At 41.3% G+C, this 26605-nt stretch overlaps 1 protein-coding gene across 2 annotated transcripts in view; it reads left to right on the forward strand.

Moving 5' to 3' along the window:
• The window catches only part of LOC108698296 (astrotactin-2-like), a 1031088-nt gene that overhangs the window by 794910 nt on the left and 209573 nt on the right, over positions 1-26605 (forward strand). For both annotated transcript variants that reach the window (XM_018229686.2, XM_041572527.1), the window contains exon 16: positions 21947-22212. In XM_018229686.2, coding sequence (XP_018085175.2) covers positions 21947-22212 — 266 coding nt within the window. The remainder of the gene's footprint in view (positions 1-21946; positions 22213-26605) is intronic.

Here is a 26605-nt window from a genome sequence, read left to right on the forward strand (position 1 = left end):
TTTACTAGAGTGCTGAAATTCAAGATTTTCTTTTTTTCTATTATTTAATTCTTAAGTTTTATCTTGTAAACGAATGCGAGTATAGTTAATTTAAATGTTGTTTTCTGGTTTCATCAGTGCTAAAAAGTATTGTATTTTGCAATGCACTCAAATTGCCACATGCTCTTTTAACCCAGCTACTTCCCATGAATATTACAATCCCCAAACTTTTATGTGACTCTCCAGGCTTCCTTAAGGCTACAGAAATGTGACTTCTTTCAGCAAAAATAGGAATATATGTACATGGACATGTTTCTTTCCAACAGTATTAATTTGGCCAATAAAAACCTATAATAAATCACCACCTTCCATAATAGAGGATTGTGGAGCCGGCTTCCCTTATGCTGGGTTTATATGCTAAGATCTGCTCATTTTGCAATGTCGACAAATAAACAGATCTAATTGACTAATTTATTCGCCAGGTGCCAGGCGTAAATTTGCGGCGAATTTGCGTGATTCGCCGCCAGCGAATAAATTTGCGAAACGCCCGCGAAAAAATGGACGCCGGCGTCAAAAACGCCGTTTGCGAATTTTCCGCCGTTTCGCGAATTTCGCGCGAAATTTTCGAATTTTTCGGTGAAGCGAAACTGCGCATATTCGCCCATCACTACTAATTTGCCCACCCATGTGTGAGCCTAAATCATGAGTCAACAATCAAAACTTAGTTTGGGGTACCGTGTAGAGGTGACGGAACTTATCAAGAAATCTTCTCAGTAACTTGCCAAGCTGTAACTAGATATTGGTTGGGCAGGCCATCATTTTGGCCCTTTTAATCAGCCAATAAGCTGCTGATTCAGGCAATAATGGTTGGCAGGCAGTATTAGCTTTTAGTATGAATAGAGATACCGGTATACTGGTTTTTAGTGGTTTCTGAGATATTTGCATTCTAGATTATACCATTTAGATAATACCAGGCTTCTGGCTCAACTGAGGGTCAACAAACTAAAAGTTAACTGAATCTGAGAAGTGTATCTAAAGTTATGGTCGCTGACACACTGACCTTCAGAGGAAGCTGTTAAATTGGAGGCCTGCTTTCTAAACTGCTATTATCTCAGAAACCACTAAATAATGGAAGATATATGTCAATTTCAAAAGTGCTCAGAAGACCACTCAAAGTAATTGTGCAACTGCATTGATGGTGATGCTTGAACGTGTGTTATGTACATGTTGTCATATTTTACATTCCATACTCTTCCAGAAAAAAAAGAGGCAGGTTAATCTCCCACAGGAGCATTTTTAAATCCTCAAAGGGAGAATATACCCACAATTTTGACAAGAACTCATTCAGTTGGGCTTATGTAGAACAGCTGCATGAACACTGAACTTTCTGAAATAAATATAACTATATTATTCCTTAGATTAAAAGGAAACCACAAAAGCCTGTTAGTGTGTTTGCTGTCTGTGTTTGCCAGTTCCTCATCCCCATAGAGTCCCCATAGAGTCTCACTGTAATTAATCTCCACCTTTATCTTGTTCTATTGTGAAGTGATGGATTCTGGGATTGCGTTCCATATAATCGGTGTACCACCCACTATGGTTAGCAGAGTGACTTCAAGTTCAAAAATTTTCACTTGATAATTAAAGGGGTTGTTCACCTTTAAAGGGGTGGCTCGCCTTTAAGTTAATTTCAAGTATGTTATAGAATGGTCAGTTCTAAGCAACTTTTTAATTGCTCTTCACTATTTATTTTTTATAGTTTTTAGTATTATTTGCTTTCTTTTACTGACCCTTTCCAGCCTTCAAATGGGGGTCACTGACCCTATTTAAAAACGAATACTCTGTAAGGCTACAAATGTATTGTTATTGCTACTCAGACCCTCTCCTATTAAAATTGCAGTCTCTTAATCATATTAATGTATGGTTGTGAGGGTAATTTCAACCATAGCAGCCAGATTGCTGAAACTGCAAACTGGAGAGCTGCTGGATAAGAAGCTAAATAATGCAAAACCCCAAATAAGAAAATGAAATGAAAACCAATTGCAATTGTCACTCTCTATATTATACTAAAAGATAACTCAAAGGTGAGCATAGATATAGGTATGATATAGAGAGTAGGGACGCACCGAATCCAGGATTCGGTTTGGGATTCGGCCAAGATTCTGTCTTTTTCAGCAGGATTCAAACAAATCCAGTGCCTGGCCGAACCGAATCTGAATGCGTGCCTGGGTGCAGACACATGAAGCAGTTTTGGCTCAGAAACACAAGTGCATTTTCGCACCAAAATCTGCCTGCACCCAGGCTGATGCCATGCAGAAACATCACAGAATGGAGGTGAGTGGTCAGACTGTTTCTTGTCCTGTGTTTATACACATGCAGAGAAAAGGCCACACCTGACCATAGCCAACACACAACACACAGAGTTCCTTACTGCATGTGGAATTGCAATCTTAAACTCCTTACATTACAGTTCTTAAACTTACAGTTCTGGCTTAACAATAATATCACTTAGATTTAAAAATAAGCGAGTAGGGGCGCATGCGCGCAGCTGACCTGACATGACGTGTTGGTGAGAGCTCCGCTCCCGCACCCTGCTAATTAGCCATTATTTGCACGGAACGAGACCCCAAATCTCTGGATTATATATCCCACATACTCTTCCCGACTGCTCAATCTGGCGATGGGTCCCCCTTCTACTAAAAAGAAACTGCAGCCCAGCACACCGCCCATGTTCCAGAAGCGCTCCACCGAACGGACCCGTCCGCCATCTTTGGCAGAGCACGAGGAGCCGGAACAACTGTCGGAGGCCGCAGCTCTTACTTCGGAGACGCAAACTGCATTACAAGCGGTGCAGAGCCTCTTTAAAACTGAACTGGCAGCGGCAGTAGCCGACTTTGCGAGGCAGCTTACTGATTTGGGGGACAGAGTGGACAAACTGGAGCACGTTACAGATGACCATGCCACTGCTCTCCAGGAAGATCAGAAACAGATCATGACCCACCAGGATCAAATTCTGCAGTTGGAAAACAAAGTGGAAGATCTGGAGAATCGCTCCAGGAGAGGTAACCTGCGGGTCAGGGGGGTCCCGGAGACTGTCACGGACATTGCCCTCTTAATGGCAGAGGTCCTCCAACAGCTCCTGCCTGATCATACTGCTGATCAACTTCACATTGAGAGAATTCACAGGGCTCTGGGCCGCCCCCGGAATATTAACATCCCGAGGGACATTGTATTGAAACTTCACCATGTGGAAGTCCGTGACCAGGCCTTGCAAGCGGCTAGGGGGTTGAAAAGGGAGGACCTCCCACATAACCTGCAGCTGTATGCTGATATTGCCCCCGCTACCCTGCAAAAACGACGACTCATGAAGCCTGTCACAGAGCTTCTCATACATCATAAGGTGAAATATAAGTGGGGCTTCCCCTTTTCCCTGCAGTTCCCCTGGAACGGGCACTCTCACGTGATTTACACCCCTGAAGCAGGCATGGCGATTCTCAAAGGCCGTTCCACTGTTCCAGACAAAGGTGACCGGGCCTCTTCTGCTTCACCGAGATCGGATCCGGACTGGTCAGATGTACCCTCTGCCAGGCAACAGAAACAGCCACCACCATACTCTCCTACTAAAGAACAAAGGCCTTCCCGTCCAAGACCTGACACAGCACAGACTTGATCCAAGCCCTTACTTACTGATATGTGCTCTTATTTCTACTCGCCAGGAATACCCTGGCTCCGGTCTCCTTTCCTGGGTGCTGGTAGGCACTTGAAATATGGCTATAGGCCTTGTCTGGTTTGTTCATATTGTTATTGCTAGCTATTGTTCCTACTTTTACCATCCGTAGTAGGGGGTGCGGGCTGATGCCCCCCCTGCCGAGTACCTCTCTTCTACATGCCCTCCATTCGTTGGAAGGGGAAGTCGGAGACACAGGGCTCACTCAAAGTGTTCAATCACTGTATGTTCTGTTTTCTTTTTGATTTTGTATACAATTTTCATGTTAACTGGTTCTATCTGTTTTTGCCTTTTTTTTTCATTGTTACCTCTCTATGTGTAACCCTGGCGGTGGGGACTGTACTATATCTAGTTGGGATGGCACGTTGGTGGATGACGCTACAATTTCGATGGAGACTTGGCGTTCAAGCATTGGTCTGTCAATATTGCTACTTTAGCATAATCTCTAGTCCTCTCCATGTCTATTAAGATAATTTCGCACAATGCACAGGGCCTCAATTCTCCATCGAAGCGGCGGGCAGCATTTCAGACTTATGACCGTTTATCCCCGGATATTTTATGCATTCAGGAAACTCATTTTACTCAGACTTCCTATCCTAAATTTTTCCACAAACATTATACGAGGTTCTATCTCTCTTCTACTTCCAGTAAACATAGGGGTGTGGCAGTGCTACTCCATAATAGGTTTCCTTTTACTGTTACGAAGGCCATACCTGATAGTCAGGGGCGATATCTTATTTTATTGGGGACCCTATACGACACATCTTATGTTATAGTCTCTTCCTACGCCCCGAACGATTCCCCGCTTCTCTTTTTTGAGACGCTGCTCCGTAAACTGCCTGATGTTCCACCGGCACGAATCCTGTGGGCTGGGGATTTCAATTTATCTTTCCACCATTCTCTAGATAGATCCTCCGTTGATAGCACTTCAAGACATAAGAAAACCACCAAACAAATTGATTCTCTCTTACATACCTACAATCTAGCCGTTTCTTGGAGGGAGTTTCACTTTACTAACAGGGGATATACCCATTATTCACATGTGCATCACAGCTATTCTCGGATAGATTACATTCTGGTCAATACCCGTGATGTCTCTAAAATTATCGATTCTAAAATTTCACTCTGTGCTTGGTCAGACCATGATATAATGATCACCACGCTGGATCTGCAAACATCCCCTACTATACGGCCTACTTGGCGACTCAATGAAAGTCTTTTAGCCGATCCAGACTGTATTGCCCTCATTGAGACAGACCTTAACCAATTTTTTGCTGAAAATTGCACTTTAGATGCTTCCCCCGCTTGGGTATGGGTTGCGCAGAAAGCGTTCATTAGGGGCTGCCTCATTCGCTATGCAGCGAAGAGAAAAAGGGAGAGATTGCAGACACTTACTATATTAGAAATGGAATTAACTGACTTGGAAACAGCCAACAGATCACACCCTACTACTCACACTAGGCACCGTATAGAGGAGCTTAAACAGAAAATAAGAGCTTGTCAAATAACTACGGCGGAACACGCCATCCGTAAGACTAACCATAAATTTTACTTATACGCCAACAAGCCTGATAAAATGCTGGCCAACCTATTAAAAGCCCATAATAAACGTAATTCCATTCATAAGATCCGTCAGCCTGATGGCCGTATCACTTCCGACCCGAATGCTATAGTTTCGGCCTTCCAAACTTATTATCAAACCCTTTATGATTCCCCGCCCCAGATGAATGACGCGACCTTGCACCGATTCATTCAACAACATGCCCCAGCTCCAATAACAGAGGAGATGAAATTGATGTTAGAGGAAGAAATTACGTATCAGGAGATCGAAATTGCTATAAAAAATCTGAAGTCAAACAAGGCCCCTGGTCCTGATGGCTTTTCTTCCCTATATTATAAAAAATTTCAGACTCAGCTGATTCCCCACCTACAGGCATTATTTCGACATATTGTTGCAGGGCACCCTTTACCACCAGAGATGAATGAGGCTAGAGTAACCATGATTCCTAAACCTAATAAAGACCCTCTATCTGTTAAAAATTATAGACCGATTTCCTTATTGAATTTAGACATCAAATTTCTTGCTTCCATTCTGGCTCATCGACTGAATAAAGTCCTTCCCACACTAATCCATAAGGACCAAATCGGATTTATACCCTCTCGCCAAGCGCCTGATAATATCAGAAAGGTTGTTAACCTGATAGCTCACGCAAATAAGACTAATACTCCCCTCTGTCTTCTTGCGCTTGATATTGAGAAAGCGTTTGACACCCTAAACTGGAGGTATATTTTCGGTTTACTTGAAGCAATAGGAGTAGGCTCCAATTTTTTGAATACGTTAACCACTTATTATCATGATCCTAGAGCCAAACTTAATCTTCCATCTACAGATCCGCAGACACTCATCCATATTAAGAGGGGCACTAGACAAGGATGCCCACTCTCTCCGGCTTTATTCGCCCTGGCTATGGAGCCTCTGGCGAGAGCCATTAGGGATCACCCAGATATTAAAGGCTTGCGCATCAAGGGTAGAGAATATAAGCTTTCGATGTTTGCGGATGATCTGTTGCTGCATGTAACAAACCCACTCACTTCTCTCCCTAACCTACAGAACTCTTTACTCGACTTCGCCAAGGTATCTGGTCTCAAGATTAACCCCGATAAGTCTGAAATGCTGCCCTGTAATGTGCCAATGCATGTCGTTAAACTGATAGAACTTAATTTTGGTTTCCATGTTAGAACTGACTCTCTACAGTATTTAGGTATTAAGATAACTAGCCGGATCCCCTCTCTATATAAAGCTAACTTTAGACCAATGCTACATACTTTGACTCAAGATCTGTTGAAATGGGACAAGCATAAAATTTCGTGGATCGGTCGGATTCACTGTGTTAAGATGGTGTTGCTCCCTAAACTCCTCTATTTGTTTAGGACGCTCCCAATTAGAGTACCTCTACCGGATTTGCACGCTCTACAATCCAGAATCCATGCCTTTATTTGGCAACACAAACACCCTCGGATTTCAAGGCAAACGATGCACCTCCACAAAGCTAATGGTGGATTGGCGGTGCCGCATCTGGTGAAATACTATTGGGCAGCCCGGCTGGCACAGCTTCCTACATTACATGCTGGTCCTATGGCCCCACTTTGGGTACAGTTAGAAGATGACCTCTTGTACCCGTATTTATCTCGCCATCTACTCTGGCTACCGCGGATACCTTTCTCTAGCCTCTCGGACCCCTCACCGATTACACTAGACATGTTGCGATTGTGGAATATACTCCGGAAGAGATTTCACCTTATGTCTACTCCATCGCTTTTAACGCCTTTACTGAATAACCCGGACTATCCACCAGGCCTGTCCAGACGTCAATTTGCATGGTGGTCTTCAAGTGGAGTTACCACCCTTCAGTCACTGACGAGACTAGGGAAGCCCCTCTCCCAGCAACAGCTCCTGGACGCTTATACTCCTCCTTTGAGTGAAGGTTTTCAAGCCACACAATTACTCCATTTTGCTAGGCAACAACTACGGAAGACTGCTTCAGGCTCCTTTACGTCTACGGCACTGGAAACCATTAGTGCTCAGAGCCCTTTGCAGCCGGGTGCCCTCAGTACCTTATATCGGCTTTTGAACCACCCTCCTCAACAACACCAAAAATTGGGGTTTATGCTGAAATGGGAAGCAGATCTAGCTATGACACTTACGCCTGCACAATGGTCACATTGCAGCTTGACCGCCCATAAAGGGAGCACTTGTGTGACTGTTAGAGAGACCTCTATTAAGTTGCTCCATAGGACTTACCTGGTCCCTACACGGCTACACAAATTTTATCCTGCATATAACCCACAATGTTATCGTGGTTGCCCCGATCCGGGGTCGTTACTTCATATATGGTGGACATGTCCCGTGGTGTCTCGCTTCTGGGATGCTGTGGCCACTCTTCTCTCGGGAGTTTTTCATATTCCATTCCCTAAGGACCCGCTAGTGATGTTACTTGGTAAAAAACCACCTGCGTTTGATAACTCGGCCCATAGACTGAGTCAGCATGTCTTAATGGCCGCTAGATTGATTGTTGCAGGACGCTGGAAAAAACCGGACTTACCCCTGGATTCTCTGAAAGCAAAGATCATCTCTATTGCTACTAAAGAGAAACTCACATATACTTTGAAAAATGATTTGGACGCATTTAATAAAATATGGCTTCCCTGGGTGGCATACGAGCTTGATCCCGCTTTATTTGCGGCCCTGCAGGCCTGATGAGGGGTCCGATCTGGTTAGTCATTGTCTATACATTTGGCTTGTACATGCTCTATTTGATTGCACACTGCACAGTACCCCACCGCCATGTATGTTTATTTATTTGGTTTTCTCTTAGCTATTCCTACTGCTATGCCAGGTGACATGTTCTTTTAATTTACTTTTCCTTTCCCCCCGTCCCTCTCTTTTTGCTTTTGTCCCACATGTTGTGGATGCCCTCTCGCTTGTGATGGTACTGCTTTGCTGTTCAATAAAACTTGACAGTTTAAAAAAAAAAAATAAGCGAGTACCGGCAGGCACAGGGTGCAAAGGAGCCCTGTCTTACTCCCACTTGTGCCCCAGATGCAAGTGCTTTTTGAAAAAACACTAATGGTGTGCTTAGTGCTCTAGCACTTGTATGCAAATTAAGTCCTTAATCACTTATTTACACTACAAATTCTTTGGCATCTCTTCTCAGATTTTAAACAACTAAGTTTAACTATCTTGCTTCTAGAAAAGAAAGAAATCAGTAGCTCTTAATTTAGAGGCTCCTCCACCAATCCTGGTTGCTGACTAGCAGAACTTTTAGTTGCCATGTAGTGACCCAAAACCAACACATCACTACATGGCACAAATTAAACCTGAATTGGGCTGAAATTTGCCCAACCATTGCAGGTTAGGGTTGGGTTAGCATGAGACTGGGAAGTATGTTCTTCTGCTGCTCCCAAAGATTCCCTGTCTTTTAACCAGAGGTGGCCACAGAAGTAATGTACAGAGTTAGAAGATGCGGGTATGGGTTGGGTGTGGGTCCTACAACAGCAGCCTTTTTCAGGTTAGGGCCGGGTACGGGTTAAGGTTTTGCTGGTTAGGGTTGGGTGTGGGTTGAGTTTTTTCTGACCTGAACATCACTATTACCATGTCTTATTCCAAAACACTCCATATATTACCTTAAAAATAAATAAATACAAATACCATTTCAATTTGGTTACTAGAACAAATGTTCAAATATTAAACAAAATAATGAAGGCTATCTCTTTAAACCATCTTTACTGGCATATGCCAAACTAGAGTCTGCTGAATATGAGATTGCACTTAAACCAATAGGAAGAATTGTGATTATTATTCCCCACTGGTCCTCAAACATATATTGTAAATACAAATTGCTGATTAGCATGAAATTCCCATTAACTCACCATTGAAATTCCCGTTTCTGGCACCATTGCAGTTTGGATTTCTTATACGTATTCTATGTCTCAGCTTACATTATCCATAACGCATATTTCAATCTTGTAAAATCAAACAAGGTCATCAGCATTATTTAGTTCCCCAAAGAAGACATGAATGAATGAAGTACAGTATTTCATCTACAATTCTAATAGGAAAACCCATGTACAAACATTGATATTTGGTTTATAGTTGACGACATTTTATTGGCAGTGCTGGTTTCCACGGAGGGCATTTAAACAAAAAAATAATGACCCAATAGCATTGAAAGGTTTATAATATGATGTAATGGGAAGTGGAATAGATCCATCAGCTTGAAATTACCATACAATACACATCTGTATTATAACATCAATAGAATAGAATATAAATATTGGTGAGAAAAGCAGAAATAAGCACACTCTTTGCAGTAATCAAAGTAAAGTAAGGACTGGCTATATGTGTGGGTGTGCCTTTTATTTGTTGTTTTAAAGTAATGAAAATGTACTGTTACTCTGCACTGGTACAACTGGTGTGATTGCTTTAGAAACTCTACTATAGTTTTATAAACAAGCTGTGTAGACATGGGGGCAGCCATTTAAGCACAAGAAACACAGCTACAGATAACCTCTGTAGTATACAATGGGATTCTTCAAAACATCAGAACTTATCTGTTGTGTAGCCTATGCTTGTTAGATCTGTACAGTTTGTGCTGGAACATCATAATCCTTAATCATCATCATCCATAATCCTTAAAGGGAATAGAGCCTTCCCCAAAAGTTTGCCACAGCATTGGAAACTCAGCATTGTAAATTATCATTTTTTTATGGATTCATTGTATCACTACTTTTTTCTCAGCTCATTAATATTCTTCATATGTATAGGGCCCAAAACTGTACTGCATACTTAGGGGCAGTGAATTCAAAAACTTCGAATTTCGAAGTAATTTTTGGGTACTTCGACCACCGAATAGGCCAAAATTTGATTTGAATTGAAAAAACTTTAACTTCGAAAATCGTAGTACTGTCTCTTTAAAAAACTTTGACTTCGACACTTCGCCACCTTAAACCTGCCGAATTGCTGTTTAGCCTTTGGGGGACCTCCTATAACTTTTCTAGAGTGTTTGGCTAAGTTTTGAGTATTTTTTTGCAAAATCGTTCGATTTAATCGATCGATCAAAAATGGACGTTTTCAATCGAAAAAATATTTTGACTATTGAAGTAACAAATTCGAGTCGTTTTTTAACTTTAAATTCGACCCTTGTAAATGTGCCCCTTAAAGTAAGGTTTTGCCAGTGATGTATAGAGGCAAAAATATGTTTTTATCCCTGGAAGCAATGCAGTTTTTTTATACAAGAGAGCACTTTATTAGATATAGTAATTGTGAGGACTCTTATATGAAGCAAGTGGAAAAACTCGGATGCAAATCACCATGTTTTTCACCAGAATCTGGTACGAATAAACAACTTGACATTTTTACTTTTCTTGAAAATGTTTCACCACTCATATGAGCAACTACTTCAGTTTATCTGAGTGGTAGGGAAAATCCACCAGTCACAGACATCCAATGGTTCCATTGAACTTATTCAGTTAGGTGTTAGCATTGTATATTGCTGAAAAAAGATGTTGCAGACTCTGCAGTCTTCTCGGTTCAAAATATGCTGTCCTCAAAGGAGTGTCCTCTTTTTTCATTCTCTTGGTATTTAGAAGCATATATATTGTTACAGAATTGGAATTACACATATATATTACAAATATGTTTAAAAGGTGGTCCTGTAAGAAAAAAAAACAATATATAGTTTTTTACTTTTAGTAAAGTAAAATGCTCCCCATGAAATGCTCCAAAAGAGAAATGACACTCATTGTTAGTGAAAGGGCTTAATATTGTTTATTTGTGAGCACAACTATACCTTTTGCTAAAATTTATTATAATGCAAGATTGCGATGAGATAAATGCAATATATCAAACTTGTGACTCTCCAGCTGGCTGTAATTATTTAAAAATAATTAAAATAATTTTGGTAAAATATCTAATTCCACTGACTTTTTGGGGTGCAAAAAATATCTGATTTATTCTGTTGAGAATGCCCCTTTAAAATCAAATTGCAACCAGTGTTCAGGAGGAAAAGTTAGAGATTGTCTAATGGAGAGAGAAGCGGGGTACATGATAAACTAAAAGTATATGTGAGAGAGGAATGTTTCACAAATAAATGTCTGTTGAGGAGAGATCTGCCAGGTGGGATGAAAATGTTTGGTTACTGGCTTATTTCTTATATCTGTAAACTGCTGCACAGATAATTACTGTTAAACCTTAAAAGTAATTAGGAGGTTATTTATGCAAGTGCAAGAACACAAAGAGACTCAAAATGGTGCCCCTGAGTTAGTCCTTCATTGAACACTTGCAACCCCAGGCAGAGCTCTGTAACATACTCTGAATGGTGGTGGTTGGTTCAAGGCAGCCCTGCCTTTACTGCCTTCAGGTAGTAACAAAGGGTTCCATTGCATCATTGTGGTTTTGGACTAGAAAATAGGCTCACCTTCCTGATAGAGCCTTAGTACTTTTATGATTTGTACAGTCTGCACCCTGTTCTTTTAAAAATGTGTAAACCCTGAAAATAAAACTGGTTACATTCCATCTTCCAGTATCAGATTGCCCCATCAGAATACCAGGAAGACTCCTGTTGGGCCCAGATGTCCAATGGGCCCTCCTGCTTCAACCGTTTGCCCTACTTCATGGTCATTATCTATTTCTGTATGAGAACACAGTGACAAAATAGATAGAACAGATTATTGTATGAGAAAAGAGACAAGGAGACTAAAGAGAATAACTGGGGAAAGGAGTAAAAATAGTTTGGAAAGAGTAGTGTAACTTGCAAGGACCAGGCCCCCATGCAAAACTAATGTATACAGGTGCAAACATTTCCTCCCCCTCAAAGCACATACACACTAGATTTTTGGCTAGATTTATGGTAGGAGGGGTAGCAGAGCTTGTGGTCCAGGCCCCCATGGCGAATTGGCTCCCCGTTACTGCGAAATCTGCTGTATATGTAGTTACGCCACAGTTTGGTGAGTTGGCCTAAGGTCTGAGGTTTTCTGGTTGGTCCCTGGTATCCTAGTCTGGCACTGCCAGCTTTTGTTAGGTAAAGAAACAGACCTATTTCTGGGTGTTTCTGTACAAGTGTGTGTCCAACTATCTACCCTACAGGGGACCACATTGTACAGTATATAAATATGTATCCATACTGTGAATATACTGTACATGTATACATGTGCTGTGTGTATTTTTTTTAATTCAGTCCACATTTCCGCTCTTCATATGTCTGAAAAAAATTTACAGAAAGTATAGGATTCTTAATACATATCCAGGTCTACAAGCAATCCGTAGAATTAGTAGAAAAGGGTCCTGGTCCATCAAAGCGTTTTCATTGACTGTGCCTGTGCAACCAATCAGACATATCTGTGGGGGGTCCATGCATCAGTCTTATTTCATTAGATTATTTGTCCCAGGTACTAAAAACTTAGTGGTTTTCAGCTTTTTGCTACCTATGATGAATCACCCTGTGATGTGACTTTAAGTGACAGAACACCAGATAAACAAGGGAAAGTTGTGCTCACCACTATTTTTTAAAACCATTAGGCGGGGGTGCAATGAGGCTGTGACCACAAAATACATATAGTCAAATACAAGAGTCCTCTGCACTCAACCCATTATCAATATATTTAAGACAGCGACATTTTGTGCATACTGCTACTAAAAAATGCCTTACCTTACTTTGCCTTACTTGCCTTACTTTGACGTAGTTGGCCAGCTTAAATATATTGCAATATATGGACAAACAATCCCTATTTTGTTTAAAGGGTAAGGCATTTTTTAGTAGCAGTATGCACAAAATGTCGCTGTCTTAAATATATTGATAATGGGTTGAGTGCAGAGGACTCTTGTATTTGACAGAACACCAGATGCCACTGTTAAAAAGTCAAATTTAGATGCATTTCCAGCAAAATGCTCTAGTGATGTCTTTGTGTATGTACAGCATTAAATTGTGCTAGAAAGACTTAAAAGGCTCTCTGTTTCACTCAACCTGAGTTTTGGATTTAGGAGTACATCACAGGTACATCCTGCCATGAATTAAGCAAAATTAATTCCCCCTAACATTGAGGTGAGGAACAAGTGCAAAAACTGTCCTCCAGGCTCATCTAAAATGTTTAAGGAATGTTTTGATCTCGACAAAACTTTGAAACAAACTGAACCCCTCTGTCAGACACAATATTGACCAGAAACCCATGTAACTTAAAGATGAGATAATAATTCAGCCAAGGTTTTGGCAGAAGGGAGGTGTGGAAGGGAAATAAAATAGCCCATCTTGCTAAACCTATCCACCACCACCCAAATCACAGTTTTCCCCTGAGAAGGGGGTAAATCAACAATAAAATCCATCGAAAGATGGGACCAAGGTTTGTCAGGAATGGGTAGTGGCCTTAACAACCCCTGTGACAAATTCCTGGAGGACTTAGACCTCTGACAAACAGGACAGGACTTAACAAAAACTTTAGCATCTTGCTTATAGGAAGGCCACCATACATTGCGGGACAAAAGAGACACTGCCTTAGAGATACCAGGATGTCTCGCCATTTTGGAATTGTGGACTTCACCTAAAACCTGTTCCCTAAGATCTTCAGGAACAAATAGTTTCCCTGAGGGAGTTTGTACTGGGGCAGAAGATTGAGCATGAGATAACAGGTTGGTAAGGTCTGATCCCAAAGCTGCTACAATTAATTAGCTTGGAATGATGGGAATGTACTCACTAGATTCAGTTGGATTGGATTCAAAACTTTTAGAGAGTGCATTCGCCTTAGTGTTTTTAGAACCAGGCCTAAGTAAGAGAGAAATTAAACCTGGTAAAAAACAATGCCCATCTAGCCTGCCTAGGATTCAGCCGCTTGGCTGACTCAATATACAAAAGATTTTTATGGTCAGTAAAGACCGTTATCAAGTGCTTAGCACCCTCCAACAGATGCCGCCATTCCTCAAAGGCCCATTTGATAGCCAACAACTCTCTATTTCTGATGTTAGCCTCAGCAGGCGAAAATTTTTTAGAGAAAAATGCACAGGGGTGCACTTTGTTGGTTATCGGATGCCTTTGAGAAAGGACTGCCCCTGCTCCAACCTCAGAGGCATCTACCTCAACAATGAAAGGAAGTGCAGTATCAGGGTGCCGAAGAATAGGAGCAGAACTGAACTCTTTCTTGAGGGATTCAAAAGCTTGGATAGCTTCGGGGGACCATATGCTTGGATCAGCACCTTTCTTTGTCAAATTGGTAATAGGAGCCACTATCAGGGAGAAGTTTTTAATGAATTGACGATAGTAATTGGCGAAACCTAAGAACCTTTGTGTTGCACGTAAAGAAAGAGTTTGGGCCCAATCCAGAACAGCTTTTACTTTTCCTGGATCCATCTCTAGACCCTTGCTGGAAATATTGAAACCCAAAAATTGAACAGAAGAAACCTCAAAGGTACATTTTTCAAGTTTTGCATAAAGACTATTTTCTCTTAACCTACGTAAGACTTCACAAACATATTTTTGATGTTCATACAGGTTCGAGGATAAAATTAGAATATCGTCACGATAGACCACTACGAATATCCCCAGCAGGTCCCTGAAGATGTCATTAACAAATTCCTGGAACACTGCGGGAGCGTAAAAGAGACCAAATGGCATTACTAAATATTCGTAGTGGCCATCCCTGGTGTTAAAGGCTGTTTTCCACTCATCCCCTTCCCTGACACGGATGAGGTTATAAGCACCTCTAAGATCAAGCTTGGAATAGATCTTTAACCTGGTCGAATAATTCAGAGATCAGGGGAAGGGGATAGCGATTTTTTATGGTTATCTTATTAAGACCCCTGTAATCTATACAAGGGCGAAGACCACCATCTTTTTTTCCAACAAAAAAGAAGCCCGTCCCTGCAGGGGAAGTAGAAGGTCTAATGAGGTAGTTGCCACCACAGAAGGAATACAGGTACCACCACACTTAAAACCCCATTGAATAATCCCCCCAGATACCCAATCAATAAAAGGATTATGAGTCTGGAGCCAGGGTAACCCCAAAATAAGAGAAGTAGCACTCTCAATAATGTAAAGGGCTAACTCCTCACTGTGAAGATTATTAACACACATGGATAGGATCACAGTTTTCTTAGAAACCAAACCTGACCCCAAGGGTCTTTTGTCCATTTGGAAAAAAAATTCTCATGGGAGGATTTAGAGGGGTTTAAGGAACACAAAATCTGGCCGCGAAGGCAGCATCTAAAAAATTCCCCTCCGCCCCCGAATCCACAAAAGCGGACACCTTGACAGAGCCTGTAGGCCAGGTTAGTTTAACTGGTATCAAAATCCTAGAGGAATACTGGGGAGAGGAAACTTCTTTACCCAAATGGAGCTCCCCATTTAGGCTTGGAAGTTTCCCGGCCTCTTAGGACATTGATTCAGGAAATGACCCTTCTCACCACAGTATATGCAGAAACCTTGGGACCGCCTGCGAGCCTTTTCCTCAGGAGTTAGATGGGATATGCCCAATTGCATGGGTTCCTCCTGAGGTAGAGGCACAGAGGGATTAGGGAACTTAACATTGGTCACCACATTTGGAAAGTTTGACTTAGTGTTGGTAAACCCAGAATCAAAAGAAGAACCCTTCTCACCCCTTCTCTTCCTCTGTCTTCTATCTACCTGGATGGCAAGAGACATGAGATCATCCAGGCTGGAAGATAGAGGATAGTTAACTAGGCTATCTTTAACAGCATCAGAAAGCCCAATACGGAACTGGCTTCGAAGAGCAACGTCGTTCCACCCAGTTTCAACTGCCCACCGGCGGAACTCAGTGCAATACACCTCCGCATCCTGCTTTCCCTGGTGAATCGCGGAGTCGGCAGAAGACGCACGATCCAGGTCATCGTATAGAATTGCCATGGTGTTAAAGAAACAATCAATGGAAAAGCAGGCAGGATCAGTGGAGGGAAATCTGAGAGCCCAAATTTGAGGGTCACCCTGAAGCAGGGTCATAATAAACCTTACTTTCTCCTCACCAGATGAGAATGAATGAGGAAAGAAACTAAGGTATAATTTACAGGCCTCCTTAAACACAAAAAATGTGGTTCTGTCCCCACTGAATTTTTCAGGAAACACAATTTTAGGTTCATGGGTTTTGGAGGTGTTACCCATAAAAGCAGAAGAACCCACAGGAGGAGAGGCAACTGGACTAGGCAACTGCTGCGATGACTCCAGTTGGCGAGTCAGATTGTGGAAGCCTTGCATGAGATCGTCTTGCTTCTGCTCGTAGTCCTCCAAGCACTGTAGCAAGGTGGTAAGGAGTGCCTCTGTAGTGGAGGGAGCTACGGCAGCAGCGGCGTGAACTTCGTCATCCATGGCCCGTGATAATGTCACGGTCGGCATCCAACACCAGAACAAATGCCAAGCACCCTGGTCTCGGCTCGTGCTTCACCTGTAGTGTGACCGCTGTTGGCCTCGGGAGGATGCCACCAGGACTTAAACGAGAGGTGCAGGGCTAGAGGTTCTGGATAGGCAGAGGGGCACGACTGTTAGCAAGAGTCTTTAGGCCGAGGGTCACGTTACAAAACAGGAAACAGAATCGTCGTCAGTACAGGCTGGGTCAAGGCAGGCAGAAGTCAATCGTAATCAGGCAGGCAAAGGTCAAAACCGGGTAATCCATCAGACAGGAGGGTTCAGCAGAAGGATAGTCGATATTCAGGCAAGGGTCAGATATAGAATTCAGGATAATCGTATAGCTAGGCAGGGGTCAAAACCAGAATCAGAATAAAGCTCACATAGCACCAGGTACAAGATCCTATCACAGGCATTTTGCACAAGACTGAATTCCCCTTTTATACCCTGGAGTTTTTGCGCCATTTCGCCCCTTTGCACCTCGGCGTCATCACGCCAGTGCGTCCGCGTCAATAAAGGAAACGAGACGCGAGCCCTAAGAACCAGCAATGGTGGTCCCTGCCGCACCGCTGGACAACCAGGGTGAGTAGATTTTATCACACTCCTCTTCTGGGGTGCTTATGCTTTTAGAATGGCTGTACAATGGTGGATTATGGCATGCCCACCTTTCTATTGCTTTGTTTTAATCGGAACTACATGATCCTATTCTCTAATCATCTGATGATGCACCATTTAGTGGCTGATCATCAGCAAATTATATTTTAAAAACTGCCCAATAAATCGACCAATATCCATGGCACAAATATACTGGAGTGACTGTGAGTTCAACAGCAATGTACTGAAAACACAAAAAAAAAGTATTTTATGAGTATGGCCATCTTTAGGGATAATAGGCAAAAGAAATAAATTATATGGAAGTATGTCATCTGCACATGAAAGGTGTGGTAGTGGGTAGATTAAATTAAAGCCCTGCTCCTCCTGCAGAGACTGAAGATCTAAAAAAGTAGTAATGCTACATATTCACTAAAATCCAAAGTTGCGCTCAGGGGTAGCGTAAGGTTGTGAAGTTGCACTAGCGTTGATTCACGAAGCGAAGTTACGCTATCAATGGTTAATTTGCATACGGTGCCAAATTCAAATTTCAATGGAGTAATATGTAGCAGCACTACAAATGCCTGGGAAACCTTCAAAACATCAAATAAAATTTGTATTTTGCCCTACACATGTGCCCACTGTATAGTTAAGTTGCCATGAGTTAGGAAATGTAGGGGGAAGCCCCAAATCGATCTTTTTCAGCCTATCACCCATAATATAGAAAAAACGCCAGCGTTTTTTGGGACTTAGAAAATTTTTTAACTTTTTTTGAAGAAATCCCTATCTACTCTATTGCGCTTCGCCTGGTCTGAGGTGGGGAAGGAAGTTTATCGTCAAAGGTAGCGTTCAGAACAATGTGCGTGTTAGTGAATTTGCGTAGTTACGTCCATTGTGCAAATTCGCCAGGCGTAAAGGTGCGAAGTTACACTAGCGAAGTTACGCCAGTGTCCGTTAGTGAATTTGCGAAGTAACGAAAACGGCCAACGCTAACTAATTGACGCTAGCGTTAGGCGCTTCGGCGCATAGTGAATTTGCCCCAATGTGTATAGGCACAACGATTTTATTTGTACAGTTTATAATTTCTATTTTAGGGCACTTAACAGGTAAGGTAGGGTGGATAGTTGTCATTAGAATAATAACTCCTCCTTTGCCTTATTTCAGTTTCCTATAGAGATGATAATAGTCTGCCATTCCTGTATTCTTGCTTTTGCCAGTTGTATATTTGAGAACATCTGACAGTCCTTTCTTGCCATTTAGGCCTGGATGTCTACAATTGTGAGTTGAGTTCCGCAATGCCCAGAGTGCAGTAGTAGGTTTAGATGTATATTTGTGTATATGGCAAAGTTATAAGTAGGCAATATTATGATATATGTAAAATAGTTTAATTTCTGGTGTCAGTATCTCTTTAAGTCTACTAGAAAATCATTAGGCTGGGTTTGCTTCGAATAAATCTTAATTATACCTTAGTTTGGATCAAGTACAAAGTACTATTTTATTATTACACAGAAAAAGGAAATCATTTTTAAAAATCTGGATTATTTGTATAAAATGGAGTCTACGTGAAACAGCCTTTCCATAATTCTGAGCTTTCTGAATAACAGGTTTCCAGACAAAGTATCCCATACCTGTACCAGGTTTCTAAACCTCTTGCAAAGCTTCAGTGGGTCTATAAGGGTATATATATGATTTGTTGCTGTAGATTTTCCATGTTGTGCCCGCCAATGAAGTCACAAAAGGGGCGGGGCGAGCAGGCGCACAGCTACAAAGCCGAAAGCCGGAAGCCTGCAGTTGAAGGTGGCAGACGACCTGCCACCTGCAAAGGGGTCCCTCGGGCCAGCCCGCACATCACTAATAGAGGTGTATTCAGGGCAAATGTCAACCTTATACTTGAGTAAAAATAAAAACCTCATCCTATGCTTTATCTTCCACAAGGTGGCAGCAGAAGACCAACAGTGAAATAATCTCTAAATCAGATTGTTTTGGAAATATTTTAATCTACAAGGCTAGTTTGTATTTGGGTTTGTTTAGTAATTGTTTAGTAATTGTTATTTCATTTAAACTGTTAGGGGCATATTTATTATGCTGTGTAAAAAAATGTATAAAGCTGTGTAAAATAAATACAATATGCAAAAGCCAGATTTGCTGCCATTATTTTACATTGCATCCTGTCGGAAGTCACATGCCATGTGGTGTATTATCGCACTGTTTTTTACACATCATAATTAATATGCCCCTAAATGACTGATAATAAATATGATACTCTTTTTTGATTTACTTACAGATTATAATTCCATGATTCTGAGTTAAAAATGTTTTGCTGTGTACCATTTCCCTTGTTACTGGGCAGCTGGGATACAAAGCCATGTTTTATTATTACAGAGAAAAAGGAAATAATTGTAAAAAATTTGGATTATTTGGATAAAATGGACTGTATGGTAGATGGCCTTTCCATAATTCAGAGTTTTCTGGATAACTGGTTTCCGGATAACAGATCCCATACTTGTACTGTATATACACAGTGAATGTAGTGCAGGGGTTCGTACCACACTAGGTCCTGCCAGGGACACAACAGAAATTTGCAGTGTGAAGCAGCCAGCTATTCTATATTCAGGGAAGAGGGATTTAATCTAAGTTAGTTTGACTATTTATGCATGTTTTATTTTAGTGTTATCTCTGAAGAAGTGATGTGCAAAGCCTAGGGTATGCATAACATACATACATGCCACTGACTGAATTTTGGTTCGCATCTTTTATTTTTATGGATAATGTTTCTGCAATATGGCATATCAATCTGAATACATACCAATCTGCAGAAAAGCATTGTTCTTTATTGTGCATAACAATTAATATATGCTCTATACATTTTTACTAACTACTTAACTTGAGATCATAACATTGTGGGAGGCTAACGGCAAGTTATGGTAAAACGGACAGCCATTCTGAGATATCAACTTAAACATAACACAAGGTTACATAAAGAGTCTCTAACAATTTATAAGAAAGGAAGACAGATGACAATGATACAAAATTTCCCAGTGCGGTAACATATAGCAACCAATAGAAGGTTTACTTTCCTCATTTGACTGGTAGTAGACCAATCAAAGTTAGCTATTATTTGTAGAAATAACTGTGGATAACAACTTGGTCAAACGCAGTACATTGCTGCAAAAATTGTGCTTTTATTGATCCACTACACGTTTCGAGCAGAGAGCTCTTTTTCAAATGTTTGGACCAAAGTCATTGAATCCTGTTCTATTTTGTTATTTAACTGTTATTTGGTTGTTGTGGGTTACAGTGCTGGGCAAATTTGTGCTGTGTTTGTATATGATCCCCAAAAGAGTAAATAGCTGAAACACCTGTGTTGTGTTCCAAAAGGTACAATTTGAAGACACTTTATGATAGTGCTTGATGGATAATATACCTACTGAAGACAATGGAACCTGGGGCCCAGGGGTGTTTCAGGGGCTGCTTTCATCTAAGGCAGAAGCCCCAGTTCACCCCCATTCCCTTCCCAAGCTTATCCCTTTTGCAACCCTAGTGCCGAGAGTGCAATTATGCTGTATGCACTAGAATAGCCAAATTTCTATTACCCCACAAGTTTTACATGGTATAGGTATACCGTTTTTGTTTGTGTATTAGTAACTTGTACCTCATTTTCACCTAAAGAAGGGTTTAAAGAAGGGAAACATTGTGCACTGCCTTCTAAATAAATATGGTTCAAAGCCTTGCACCTGCCCTGCTTGTGTCGCCCCAGGTTCCCTTGTCTTCAAAAAGTATATGTTTTAAAGTGAACTCAGGCACTGTGGGAACTGGGTGGACCAACAATGATATGTAAGGGAATTTGGCACTTGTCATGGTGTGCTTTCGTGCGGAGCTTGGTGGGTGTAAAGTGGAGAATACCAAAGGTATGGAGCAGCAAGAAAATAAAGCTTAAGACAGGAGAATGCTGGGTGGTGAAGGTACATAATTTACTCACCCCTTACTGTCCTCTTCATTTGTCTTTGACAGTACAGATATAGGACCTGTTATCCAGAATGCTGAGGACCTGGGGTTTTCAGAATAAGGGATTTTTCCATAATTTGGATATCCATACTTTAAGTCTATTTAAAAAGTATTTCAATATTAAATAAAGCTAACAGGATTGTTTTGCCTCCAGGAGAAATAATTGTGTTTTAGTTGGGATCAAGTACAAAGTGCTGGTCTATTATTACAGAGATAAAGGAAATATTTTTTTTTTAAATTGAGTTATATGATTATAATGGAGTGTATGGGAGATGGCCTTCCTATAATTCAGTGTAAAAAAATGGAGATGTGGAAGCACTCCAAAGGCTAAGTAATAGTATATTTAAGTATAATGGAAGTGCTAGTTTTAATGCACATTCCCTAGTCCCCTGTCTCAAAGTTTACAAAACAGGGGTTTTTAGTTACAAAGTTATGATCATAAAGTTGAAAAGCCACCATACCACGTCAAGGGGTTTAGCCTTTAGAGTGCTTCCACATCTCCATTTTTTTACATTTTTTCCTATAATTCAGAGCTTTCTGGGTAATTGGGTTTCTTGATAATGGATCCCATGCCTGTACATTATTCAAGTGAAACTCTTGCAAGCCAAAACAGGATCTTTAATTTGTAATGTGAATTTGTGTAGAAACAGAATACAAATCAAAGTAGAATGTCAGTCTAGCAGTCTAGCTGAAAGGCTGTCAGTGCTGATCTTGCAAATATATCTTTACACCTATACATTTTCCATAGAAACCACAGAGCTGGGCAGCAAGAAAGAACTCAATTCTATGCCTTTCATCACATATCTGTCTGGGCTCCTCACTGCGCAAATGCTGTCTGATGACCAGCTGATCATGGGAGTAGAGATCCACTGCGAGGAGAAGGGGAGGTGTCCATCCAGCTGTCACCTTTGTCGAAGGGCAGGCAAAGAACAAGTTAGCCCAACCCCAGTACTTTTGGAAATCAACTGGGTCACTCCGCTCTACAGCCTCATCCATGACAATGCTACAAGAGATGTAAGTAACCAGTTTCTAAATCTAACACATCAAAAAGAAAATAAATGAAATATTTAGCTACTAAAATAGTTTTTAAGAAACACCAACTTTTATGGATTTTAACAAAAATTTGCAAATTATCTTGGTCATGGTCATTACCTTAGGGAACCTACAGGGGCTTTATGTGTTAAAGATTTAAATAGAATGCCAATTTGCCCTTTAATGCTGAATGCTGTCATTGATACATGAATACATGTGTATTTAGGAATTTGGAATGTTTTACAGCCTGCAGCTGAAAACCTTATGCTTCCTAGTCTATTCCCTTGTCCTTGCTTGAACCTTAGGACAGTTGATAAGCTAAAGTAAATATTCGGCCCTGATCAAACCTTCCCAAGCTCATGGGCACCATATTCCTGTTCTCTGGTCTTCTTCTGTAAGTGAGCATCATATTGGCACATGTGCGGTCTTCTGGTTCGTAGCAACTGCACATGCTCCAAAAGTGCCCAAAATTGCAGAAAAGAAGGAAAAGGACCGAAGAAGCAATTTCAGGGGTAGCTATCTATACGGGGGGGAAGCAGGAAGGGGACACTACCTAGGGTAGTAGGTAGGGGATTTTCTTATTGGGGGGGTTCAGTTCTCCTTTAAAGGGGAAGGAAACCTCGTCGGTGCTAACCCCCCTCCCCCCTCCCGTGTATTGCCCCCCTCCCTCCCCCCCTGGCCTACCCCTCCCGCTGGGCAAATGCCCCTAACTTGTTACTTACCCTTCTGCGCAGGTCCAGTCCAGGGAGTTCACAGGCGACATCTTCTTCCACGCGAGCTTCTTCCTCCTTTGACCGGCGTTTTGGCGCATGCGCAGTAGGAGCATTTCGCCGGTACGGATCTACTGCGCATGCGCCAAAAGTCACGCGCATGCGCAGTAGATCGTACCGGCGAAACGATCCTACTGCGCATGCGCCGGTCAAAGCAGGAAGAAGATCGCGTGGAAGAAGATGTTGCCTGTGAACTCCCTGGACTGGACCTGCGCAGAAGGGTAAGTAACAAGTTAGGGGCATTTGCCCAGCGGGAGGGGTAGGCCAGGGGGGAGGAGGGAGGGGGGGCAATACACGGGAGGGGGGGTTAGCGCCGAGGAGGTTTCCTAACCCCTTTAAGGACTGGGGCCCAAAACTTGACTGCATACTCAAGGTGAGGCCTTACACAGGATCGGTAAAGAGACAAAATTATACATTGATCCCTCAAGTTAATACACTTTTTTATTTAAAATAGTACTTTATTTACCTTAGGACAGACACTGACTGACACCACAGACAATTATCTTCCTTACCTTCCTTCTCAAGTAAGTTAACCCTAAGGGCAGGGGCACACGGGCAGATTCAGGGAGATTTAGTCGCCTGGCGACTAATCGTCTCTTCTTCAGGGCGACAATCTCCCTGAACTGCCTTCCGCTGGCTATAATGAGAAAACGTCAGCGCAATGGCACTTGCAGTGATTCGATTACCAAAGTCGCCCGAAGTTGCCTCACGAGGCAACTTCAGGCGACTTCGGAAATCGAAGTGCCACAAGTGCATTGCCACAGGCAATTTTTGATTTTAGCAGGCCGAAGGCAGGGGGAAAACAGTTCAGGGCGACTAAATCTCCCTGAATCTGCCCATGTGCCGCTGCCCTAACATAATTCCATTTAGTGTATAATTAGCATTTGTTATTTTACCAAAGTTTATTTATCAATATTGAACCTCATTTGCCAGTTTGATTCCCACTCATCTAATATATTGAAATGTAAATCCTACTTGATAGGGACCTTAGATCGTACATTCCACTGGGGCAGGGACTGATGTGAAGGATGCATAATCTCTGTAAAGTGCTGAGGAAATGTGTTAACACTAAGTAAACACCAGGAAATGAAAAAAAACCTCTTTCTAATCTATAGTTCAGCCAGTTCACAGTCCAAGTACAAATGTTTTTGTTTAAGGTCAATATTCCCTAATCAGTAACATTCTGGGGGGTACTGTATCGAATGTTGTAGGAAAACTTGAATAGATCACAACCACTGTAACTGTAGCCTCAAAGGCAATTAAAGTTGTCTGGAAAGACCTGTTGAGTGTATGCTAGCAAAAAAATCACATTATTGTAATATAACATTTATTTCAGCATCTTATCAATCATAATACCCTCTGACACCTTTCATGACACAGATGTTAAGCTAACAGGCCCATAGTTTTCAGCTTGAGTAAAGCATTTTTTTTAAAATAATGGCACCATATTAGCAATTCGTCAGCACCATGCCAGATATCAAGGAATTGTGGGAAGCTTAAGTAAAGTGGGTTGGCAATTACATCACTAAGCTCTTATTTGGGGTGAAAACCAATAGGAAGTGTCTTTCTCTACTTTCACGTGTTTTAGTCTCATATGAACTTCCTGTTGAGTCAACCAGCCATCGTTATTTTAAGCCTTTTTATAATAGTTTCTTAGCATTTTAAGTGGAAGAAAAATTGTTTAAGGTCTGGGCTTTTTTTTCCTGCTGTCATCAACCAGCAATGTAGCTATGGTGGAGAGGGTGGGACCCATGGTAAAAGATACACACACATATATTAATATATATAATGAAATAATTGGGGTTTGTTTTACTCTTCATAGCAATGTCCTTTACACTATTTATTAATATATCTAGTTTGCCTGAAGCCCCATTATGGCAGTCAATATCTGGATAATTGAACTTCCCATATTGACAACTTGGCCTAATGCCTTTTTCGTTGCTGAGCTGGGCTTCATTTGTTTCAATTATTCTGGATGGTTTGTTGCATAAACCAATGATACTTTTCTCAGTAATCTTTATTCCATATGAAATGTTTACCAATTGATAACTCAGTGAATATGAAATATTTTTATATACAGAGTGAAATTCCTGTGAACATGGTAATAACATGGGCTTGCAGCACCACCAATTTTGACAAAACATCAGCATTGTATCTGGTGTTTCCTAATACCTCCTCCCCTTGTTTTAACCGACCTCAGAGTAACACTCAGGTACAAGGTTTCTACGCTTTTGCCATGATTGGATATGAGTCAGCCTTGCATGTTCCAACCTATACATAAGTGGTATGAATACACTAAGAGGACAAAGGATCATTAAAAAAAGAAAGAGGGTTCAAGAAAAAAAGAGGGTTTAGGAATATTAATAGTTTACTCTGATTTCAGTTGACATATATATGACTCAGATGATGCACTTTTTTGTCCACTGCAATGGCCATTACATTTCAGATAACTATAAATGGATGCTAGGAAGTGTTCAGTGAATGACTTATTCCTTGTGCACTGTATTTGCAATACTGTATGTGCTCAGCAACATAGCTGTGTTAACAGCAGTCACCCATACCAGGAAACGGTTTTAAAAAGAATGAGGCATCAGGTTGAGAGTAGGCACAGAGAATTCTTTTTTGGCCACAGCAAAACTCAAATGCATATAATTTAAAATCGGGGGCCCCAAACTTTTTACCTGTGAGCAACATTCATATTTACATAGAGGTGGGGAGCAAAGCTAGCATGAAAAAAGTCCCTAGGAATTGATTGGTTATTTAGTAGCCCCTTTGTGGACAGGCAGCATACAGGAGGCTCAGTTTGGCAGTACATCTGTTTTTTATTCAGCCAAAACTTGCCTCCAAGCCAGGAATTCAAAAATAAGCACCTGCTTTGAGGCCACTGCTTTGAGGTAACTGACAGGATCTGTAATGGGTTACCTTGCGTCAGCTGGAAAGACACACTGGTAAATAAAGCATTAGAGAGATTATTATGTGAACCCCCTATATATTTATACATAGTTATTATATCACCCCTTAAGCGCATCTTCTCCAGCGTGAACAACACCCATTTTTAAAGGAACAGTTCAGTGTGATAATAAAAACTGGGTAATTAGGCTTTGCAAAATAAAGAACATTTCTAATTTAGTTAGTTAGCCAAAAATGAAATGTATAAAGGCTGGAGTGACTAGATGTCTAATATAGTAATATAGAACACTACTTCCTGCTTTTCAGCTCTTACTCTGAGCTAGTCAGCGACTTGAAGGGGGGCCACATGGTACATTTCTGTTCAGTGAGTTTGCAATTGATCCTCAGCATTCAGCTCAGATTCAAAAGCAACAGGTATGACCCATTGGGCCCCCCTCAAATCATTGATTGGTTACTGCTTGGTAACCAGGGTAACCAGTCAGTGGAAGCCAAGAAAGCTGACAATCAGGAAGTAGTGTTCTAGCTGTTATATTACACATCCAGTCACTCCAGCCTTTATGCATTATATTTTTGGCTAACTAACTATATTAGAAACATGTTTTGTTTTGCACAGCCTATCTATTTACCCAGTTTTTATTTTTATACTGAACAATTAAGGGATTGCTATAGGTAAAGGAGGGAGTCTTTAAGGCAGG

This window comes from Xenopus laevis, chromosome 8L (assembly GCF_017654675.1).
Source record: "Xenopus laevis strain J_2021 chromosome 8L, Xenopus_laevis_v10.1, whole genome shotgun sequence".
Lineage (NCBI taxonomy): Eukaryota > Metazoa > Chordata > Amphibia > Anura > Pipidae > Xenopus > Xenopus laevis.